An 8,855-nucleotide genomic window follows, 5' to 3' on the forward strand; every position below is an offset into this window, starting at 1 on the left:
AAGTTGGTAGTGTCTTGGCAACGTTTCGACAAAGTCTCATTCGTCATCTTCAGGCTGGTGTTTTCGGCTTCGTGCTTCTAGGAGTATTCTTTATTCTGTATATAAACAGTATCAAGAATAACATGCCAGATATGTACAGTAAATATATGTATTTATTCTTTATGCTGGATATATAAATTATTTATTTATTTTTTTATACTATATATAAACAGTACACATAATAAAATACCAGATATGTACATATATCTAAAGTGTTTATTATTTATGCTGTATATAAACCGTATACGGGATAAAATGCCAGATATATAAATACATCTATAAGTATTTTTTATTCTGTATGTAAACCGTATAAAGAATAAAATGCCAGATATGTACAGTAAATATATCTATTACGATAAATATTTATTCTTTATGCTGTATATATGCTCCTCTGGAAGTGTTCAGGAGAGCAGAAGACAAGTGTCAGCCCTTCCAGGTAGACCAGACAAGGAAACCGAGTCATGCAGGCTAATCTGTGTTAATTATCAAGTCGCAGGAAAAGAATCCTGCATGTCTGAGTGCGCTTCCCCCTCCCTCCCTTTGTCCTCATGAGAACCAATAAAGGAGAATCTTTGTAGCTCATGGTTGAACTGTCCGGTCCTTGGTGCTCTCTGAGCTGGGTGGTTTTCTTGCAAATGTTTCATGACCCAGCTAGGGAACATCATCAGTGCTGGTATTAGATGCTTCCTAGTTTTACTAGATGTTTCTTAGTTTGGGTGCGTTTCAGCACCCAAACAGCCAAGCTCAGAGACCATCACTTTCTCAGAGTACCGATCTGGCCCAGACTCGGGTGCCTCTTCCCTGACCCTTGTCTTGGGGCGGCTCTTCCTTGAGGTTATTCCTTCTGTCACTTTGTGCCCTGCGAGCTGGCACCCCTGGCCCTCCAGCTGTTCCCCTGCTTCACCGCTCTCCCAGGCAGAAAATTCCTCCTTAGCTCAGCTTTGGATCGCTTCCTGTGGAACTTCTGAGCTTCCTGTGGAAGAGCCGAGGTGGCACAGTGGTTAGAGTGCAGTACTGCAGCTACTTCAGCTGACTGCTAGTTCAGCAGATCAAATCTCACCGGCTCAAGGTTGACTCAGCCTTCCATCCTTTCGAGGTGGGTAAAATGAGGACCCAGATTGTTGGGGACAATATGCTAATGCTAATGCAATATGCTAATATGCAATATGCTATATGCTAACTTTGTAAACCGCTTAGAGAGGGCTGTAAAGCACTATGAAGGGTATAGAAGTCTAAATAATTTTTTTTTAAAAAAAAACTTCCACCCATTGCTTGTAGTTTTGCCTGAAGAATAAATCCACTCCCCTCCTGCCCTGAGAGATCCCTGCCTGTGTGGGAAGAGGTCGCCATGTCCCTCCTAATCCTTCCCCCCACCTTTTCCAAGGCCTCCTCCTCCCCCTGTCCTTCTCTCCTCCCCCTCCCTCTCTCCTCCCTCCTCCTTCTCCACCGCCGCCTCCTCCCCTCCTCCTCCTCCTCCCCCCCCTTTTCCCCTCCTCCTCCTCCCTCCATGCAGTCCCTGCATTCCCAATCTGGGTTTAGGGGGTGCGCAGGGGGGCTTAAGCAAGCCTAAAAGGTCATCTAGTCCAGAGAGAAAAAGAGATCTGGCTAAATGAACAGACCAAAGGAAGGGAGGATCCCCTCTGGGGCTGGCAGGGACGCCCCGTTAAGCTGCAGCTCCTCCCCTCCAGACTGCAAGGATCTCCCACTTTCTCCGTTTCTCTCTCTGCCATGAACTATCTCCTCCACAGGCTGAAGTCAAGAGAGACCCTGCTCGGAGACTGATGACGCTGCAGAACGGAGATTTCCCATTGGTCCTTCTGCTTCTTCCGCCAATTTTAAGAGGAAAAAAACATTTCCGTCCCCAAATCAGACCCACCGATTCAGCCTCTGAGATTGAGCGCATCTTGGTCTCCCCTCCCGTGGGGGGGGGGAAGTTGTGGGGCAGCATCCATGGGCAATGCTGCGGTCCACTTGCTGTTGCTGGTGGGGGTGCTGACCCAGAACCCTGGAAGCGAAGGAGGGAAGAAGCTCCCCCTCCCTGGTAAGGAGGGGGCTCAGTGGGGGGAGAAGAGGGTCTGGGGTGCTGGTGGGGGAAGAAAGCAAGTGACTTTGAGGAAGGGGTCAAGGGCAAGAGATACATAATCCTGCAGGAGTCTCAGACTCCATGTGGTCTCCCCTCCCCTCCCCTCCCCGGAAGATAGAGAGTGAACCCCCTCTTCTTTGGATGTGACCAAAGTGGGGAAGGGAGTCATAAGGCGGCAACTCTGGGGCTGTCTCACAAGGCATCCCATGTGGCTGGGCTGGAGTCAGACCTTCTGGGCCCTAAATTAAACCCGGAATTGGAATTCCCAAAGTTTGTTGCATTAAAACATTAAATGTAGTGGCTGGGAGCAATGGATCAGTGGTGGAATTCAAATTTGTTTACTACTGATTCTGTGGGCGTTGGCTTGGTGGTCGTGGCAGGGCAAGGATACTGCAAAATTCCCATTTCCTCCCCACTCCTGGGGGAAGGATATTGCAAAATCTCCATTCCCACCCCACTCTGGGGCCAGCCAGAGGTGGTATTTGCCGGTTCTCCGAACTACTCAAAATTTCTGCTAACAGTTCTCCAGAACCTGCTGAATAGCACCCCTGCAATGGATCCTGGAGTCCATTAGGATGGCCTCCCCCCTCTCCCTCCTCTCCCCCTCCCTCCTCCCCCCTCTCCTCAGCTTCTTCTTCCTCCTCTTCCTATTCCCCTCCTCCTCTTCTTCCCCTTTCTCCTCCTCTTCCCTCCTCTCCTTTTTCTCGTCCTCCCTCTCTTCCTCTTCCTCCTCCATCTCCTTCTCCCCCTCCCTCACCTCCTCTTCCTCCTCCTTCTCTTCCTTGGTCTTCCTCCTTCTCCTTCTCTTCCTCGGTTTTCCTCTTCCTCCTCCCTCTCCTCCTCCTCCCTCTTTTCCCCCCTCTCCTCTTCCCCTCTTCCTCCCCTCCCATCAGGCAAAAGAGACCAGCTTTCCCCAGCCTCTGGTTGTAGGCTTCTGGCCTCCTCTGCCCCTTTTCCAGCCCCTTTGCCTCCTTTCCCCACTGGGGAGACCAAACGAGACACCCCATTCCAGCCTCAGTCTGACCGGTGCAGCCCTTCCTGGGCTCCTCAGATTGTCCCTTTGTGGATGCAGCCCAAGATCTTGTTGGCTCTTTTGGCCGCTGCAGCACACGGCCTGCTCAGGTGTCCCTGGACTCCATTATGATGGCCTTCCTCCTCCTCCTCTTCCTCCTCCCTCCCCCTTGCAGTCTATTTCTTGTACCAGGAGAAGACTGACTGTCTTTTCCCCCTCGATGGGAGGCAGCGGGTGCGTTACCTGGACAGGTACTTCTATGACCGGCAGGAGTTTGTCCGCTTCGACAGCCACGTCGGGAAGCATGTGGCCATCACAGAGTTTGGGCAGCCGGAGGCCAAGGAGTGGAACAGCAACAAGATCACTCTGATGATGAAGCGGGCTGAAGTGGATCGCTTCTGTGCACACAACTACGAGGCGGCCAAGATGGGGTTTGTGGTTGGCCGAAGAAGTGAGTCCGGGAGGGAGGGGCTTCCCGGGTAGGGTATTTGACAACTTGCCATGGCCAACTCACTACAGCCAACTTACCGTGGCCAACTCAACTGCGGGACAAGAGTTATGCTACCGGTAATGTCAAAGAAATGATGGAATCGAATCATTAAACCAAGAATGCCGAAGGAGGGACAAAATGAAATGTGAATGACAAAAATTAAAACGATCTTTAAAATTATTTTAAATAATCGAATTGAATTGTCCTGCAGTGAGTTGTCTCTGAAAACAAGTTGGCCACGGCGAGTTGGCTGCAACAAGTTGTCCCATTCCATCCTGGAGAGGGGAATACCAAGACTCCCCTTTGTTTAACCCATTAAAAGTCTGCCCTATAATGATTTACTCCTTATTTATTCTATGTTTTCAGATCTAGGAAATCTTCCTCTTGTTCTCAGGATCTAAAATCTCTTCCTGCCCAGAATCTGTGATTCCTTTAAATCCTCTCCAAAAAATTTCCCCAACATAATTCTGGGGAAAACCCAGCAAGATCCTGCCAAATATTTAGAGATCAAAGGGAATGTTTGATTCTCCCACTTTCTGCCAGATGGCAATTCCTCGGTCTACCTCGGTCTCAGAAATAGTGCATTTGGCATTTTAGGATTTTAAAACAAATCAATTTCCAAAGATTTGAAAAAGGGAATTAGCAAAGGATTTGAGTTGCAGGTCATAAGAAATACATCCAACATCACAAACCCTGAATTGTTAATGTAGAGAATAACTGGATTCTCTCTTATTCTGCCTACATTTTTGCCTACATTTGTTTTTGGCATTTAAATTTGTTGCGCAATAATAATATTTATTCCTGCCAATTGATAGCGTTTCAGAGACCAAGAATTGTGCAAATCAAGTCTTTCAACTGAGTTTGTTGCAATTTGGCCTTTTCAGGGAAATAATATTGAAAACTGAAAGTGTTGTTAAGATTCCACGCCGGAGTACACGTTTTCCAAAAATAATATGTTACCACAGAATTGAATTTTTCTTCCATAAGAGGAAAACTTCCATGATTTAGATGAGGGGATAAAAGGAGAACTCATCAAATTTGCAGACAACATGAAGCTGAGGTGAACACTTTAGAACAGGAGTGGGGGACAATGGCCCCTTTTATGACCTGTGGACTTCAACTCGCAGAATTCCTGAGCCAACCTGGCTCAGTAATTCTGGGAGTTGAGGTCCACAGGTCATAAAGGGACCATTGTCCCCCACATCTGCTTTAGAAGATAGGCTCATGATCCAGAAGGACGTTGACAGGCTTGAACCCTGGGCCCTAGCCAACAAAATGCAATTCAGTGGTAAGAAAATTAAGGTCCACAATGTTTCGCCGCTCCACTAATTTAGTCACTTTGTCACAGAATGCAACAAAGCAGGTTCTGTTTTTGACAAACCCACGTTGTCTTCTAGGCTTCTAGCTTTTCTGGTTTCTAAGTGTTCGCGCATCCGTTGCTTATCTTTTCCAGAACCTTCCCAGGTTTTGATGTGAGACTGCATCCATTTCAGGTCTAGAACCTTCAGGATTCCACCCTTGGCCACACCTCCTTCACCTCCAGCCACCTGCCTCAGCCCAGTCACAGCCAGCTTTCCTCCTCTGCTGGCCGACCCCCGGCAATTCTCCCTGGCCAATGGGCCTCTGGCCTTTCACCCCTTGCCTTTCGACTCGGCCCATTCGCCGAGATACCATTTGTCCTGAGAGTTTTGCTGGAGTTTCTACAATCGAGCGATAGGCAGCAACAATGGGGCTGCGAAGGGTGACTGAGGGGGCTGGAAGGGAGTTAACCTTAATCCTAATCCATTCCGTCCATTTCTGGACCAACTCACTGTCCCATATGACCTCTCGTCTGGACTACTGCAATGCACTGCCCATGGGGCTGCCCTTGAAGAACATTTGGAAGCTCAACCAGCGTAGAATGTAGCAGCATGGGTTGTAAATAGCACCCGCTATTTGGTACGTGTAACACAGCAATTCCGTGAGCTGGATTGTATGTCACTGTGCTTCCAGGTCAATTCAAGGTGCTGGTTTAAAGGCCTTCATGGCTTAGGACGGGGTTAATTGAAAGACCATCTCTCCCCTGTTGCTCCTATCCATTGGATCTGATCAGAAAGGACGGGCATGCATCAGGTACCATCAGATAAAGAATATTGGGTGGGTCCAGAAAACATGTCCTCCCCCCCCCTTTTTTTTTTTTTTGGTTACGGCACCCAGTTTGTGGACCATTCTACCTATCCTGGTTCAGGTCTCAAATATTGACTCTCACACTGTTGCTAAGGTTGCTCACAGTTTACTCAAAAGTCAGCCAAAAGCAAAAAAATGCAAACTAAAACAGTCTGTCACGGAATTGCGGTGTCTAAATGGAGTCAGGGACCCTGACATGAACCAGTTTTATATAAATAAATATATTTATAGTAAATAAGATAGGCAAGAGCATTGTCAGGTAAATCAACACAGCAAGAACATCATAAGGTAAAACACAGAGAACACATACAGCGCACAGAGGAAAAAAGGCAGGATATAAGTAAACTCTTCCTTTACTCTCATAGCAACCAATCAGATTCCCTCATGCTGTGGCCAGCTCTCTTCAACCAATTAGCTATAACTGTGTGTTTTTACTCATTGTCCAACCCTTCACTGCTCCAGCTATTAAATTTTTAATTATCTTAACAGAGTCTGTAACCAAGTTTGGAGTAAACAGAAATGTGCATAAAAATAGTCCCAAATCATTCCAAAGTTCCAAGAGCAGAGTCAAGGTTGTCAGCCAGTCCAGAGGTCAGACTTTCACTGGCAGAATCCTCAGGAATGTCACATAAGAGCTGAATAATAGATTACCATTACCATTTCCCACAGAGGAACATGGGTTAGAGCTGCCTCCTTTATCTGGCTGCAACCAGCTGTCATTTCTCAAGAAATGTACTCCCTTGCTTGGTGAGAAGCCTTATAGAATGTCTTTGCTGTGGTCTTCATTCTGGGCTGGACAGCTTTACATCATCCCCATCTGACTGCCACAGCTGTTCAGGTGTTTGATCATCCTTATGGGATTCTTGGCTTCCGGTCTCCTGAGGCTCACATACTCTGGTTTTAACTGGAGCACTTCCTCCATATCAGAATCAGACTTTGAATCCTGAGCCATGAAACCACCTCCTGAGAACAGGATGGAACCAACCCTGCTGGTCTTTTATTATCTATGCCAGCATTTGAGGTGCCAAGGGTATATAGGGACTGGCTTCTTGGTTATGTTACTGATTTGAGTTGTTGCATGGCTGCTATGCGTTTTAACTTTTGTAATATTTATAATTGTTTTTATTTTTTTAAAACTGTTTGCTGCTCAGAGGCACCTGTTGAGATGAGCAGCTGTATAAATTGGATCAATCATTCTTTTTATTAGATAGAGGTCAAGATTATTATTTTGCCTTTATTCTGTAATTTAAAAATTAAAATGGTTTCTGCGTTTGGTCTGCTGTTCTGGGTATTGTTGTGTCTGTCATGTGCCTCCTTCCCTCCAGCCAAGCCCACCGTCACCATCTCCCCCACCAAGATGGACCCCGCTTCCCCCAACACCATTCTCCTTTGCATCGCGACGGGCTTTTACCCCGTGGAGATTGAGGTCCAGTGGCTGAAGAATGGACGGCAAGAAAAGGAGGGTGTGGCTTTCGGGGAGGAGCTCCAGAATGGAGACTGGACCTACCAGCTCCAGGTGATGCTGGAGACACAGCCCCAGCGGGGGGACGTCTACACTTGCCAGGTGGGGCATGCCAGCCTGGAGGCCCCCATCACTGTCCAGTGGGGTAAGACCCTCCCCTCCTGCTCTGGGGATCCCATCCTGCCCTGAGAAGGTAGAAAGACCCTCTCTGAGGGGAGAACCAGAATGGACCCTCCTGAGGGAAGGTGGGCCTGATCCTCCTACTCAGGTGAGGCTCCTTCTCCTTCTCCAGAGCCCCGTTCCTCCAGCTCTGCCAGGAGCAAGCTCTTGTTGGGGGCTGTGGGGGCTGTGATAGGAGTGGCCTTCCTGGCTGTGGGGCTCTTCTCCTACCTGAAGAGCAAGAAAGGTGAGTCTGTGGGGCTGGAGAGGTTGTGGGGAGGGACCAGCTAGGGGAGGGTTGTCAAACTTGGGGCCCGTGGACTGGATGCATCACATGCTGGCCACACCCACACCCGGTTCAGCAAAGGGGGTGAGTTGTGATATGTCATGTGATGCTGCCGTGACGATGCAAGTTTGACACCTGTGATCTAGGGGAGGCCTCTCATCAGGCTTAGTGAGCAAATAGGAAAGAGAGTTCCCTTGACCCCCATATGGCCGATGGTCCCCCTGAGAAATTTATTTGGGAAGTTTTGTTCTTTAAGGGGTTATTAATCGAAGATCATGCAACCTACTATGGGCTATCAATGGGGAGGGGACCCCCTCAGTCCTCAGCCCATGAACAGTTCTCATTGGGTCGTTTTCTCCTTCCAGCAATGCTCATCCAGCCACCTGCAGGTGAGTATCTTCTATTTCCCCTCTATTAAATAAAAAATAAAAAGTATTGGGAAGTGGTGGAGGCTCCATAACAGAGAATTTAAAAAGCCAAATTCTCTGTTTTGGAGCCTTCCTAATTTTTTAATAGGATGTTTTGGCAGCTTTTCCTTACTTGGGACCCCAAATGCAATGCAACACAAAAACACTACACAATTTTGGGAAATTGCAGAGGGGAAGGGAAGGGAGCTTCCCTCTTTTGTGAGTTGCCTTTCCTTCTTTTGATCTTTTGCAAAGGTTCTGGCAAAATGATGCCAGCCTCCCTCCTTTGCTGCCATCCCCATTGTAGCCCCATCTTCTTTGTTAATATGAAACATCTACAGGGAGGGAGGGAGGGCTCCTCTCTTGATTAATCCTCTAATTAGATCAAATAGAGATAATTCCATTTTGTCAAGGTCACTCTGGAGCCTCCCTTTGGACTCCTCGGCTGAACCTGGACCACCTTCAAGTCCCAGGAGATAAGATGGAGAGCAATCCCTGGTCCTAAAGAGGCAGATTCTTGCTCCATCCAGTCCCTGCCCATAAACCACACCCCTGCAGTGTGGACCTGCTTGGGAGGCTGATAGGGAAAGGGGGAAGCCCGCCCTGTGTTTTTCCTGAAGAGTCTCCAATTAGAACTTACTTACATTAAAGGTTTTATTATCTATATACTACTAAACCTCTTGTGTCTGTTTGTAACCTTCAACTGGGTGCCTCATTGGGCCACAATTTTTGATTCAACCTACCTCAAATG

At 47.7% G+C, this 8,855-nt stretch overlaps 1 protein-coding gene across 1 annotated transcript; it reads left to right on the forward strand.

Moving 5' to 3' along the window:
• Window positions 1–1,989: 1,989 nt before the first annotated feature.
• On the forward strand, window positions 1,990–8,609 carry LOC139311643 (H-2 class II histocompatibility antigen, E-S beta chain-like). Its single transcript, XM_070936128.1, has 6 exons — window positions 1,990–2,080; window positions 3,310–3,585; window positions 7,116–7,397; window positions 7,545–7,658; window positions 8,063–8,086; window positions 8,518–8,609. Exons 1-6 carry the CDS (start codon window positions 1,990–1,992, stop codon window positions 8,607–8,609), a joined length of 879 nt encoding a protein of 292 aa, XP_070792229.1.
• Window positions 8,610–8,855: the final 246 nt, after the last annotated feature.

The sequence above is a fragment of the Pituophis catenifer genome, unplaced genomic scaffold (genome assembly GCF_029215685.1).
Source record: "Pituophis catenifer annectens isolate HBS135680 unplaced genomic scaffold, rPitCat1.0.hap2 SCAF_2, whole genome shotgun sequence".
Classification (NCBI taxonomy): domain Eukaryota; kingdom Metazoa; phylum Chordata; class Lepidosauria; order Squamata; family Colubridae; genus Pituophis; species Pituophis catenifer.

What these genes read in the sequence shown, in the direction of transcription:
- LOC139311643 (XM_070936128.1), top strand. Translation starts at nt 1,990, where the DNA reads ATGGGCAATGCTGCGGTCCACTTGCTGTTGCTGGTGGGGGTGCTGACC. An exon ending in GAAGAAGCTCCCCCTCCCTG is followed by an intron (nt 2,081 to 3,309) that starts GTAAGGAGGGGG and finishes TCCCCCTTGCAG; the next exon opens with TCTATTTCTTGTACCAGGAG. An exon ending in GCTCATCCAGCCACCTGCAG is followed by an intron (nt 8,087 to 8,517) that starts GTGAGTATCTTC and finishes CATTTTGTCAAG; the next exon opens with GTCACTCTGGAGCCTCCCTT.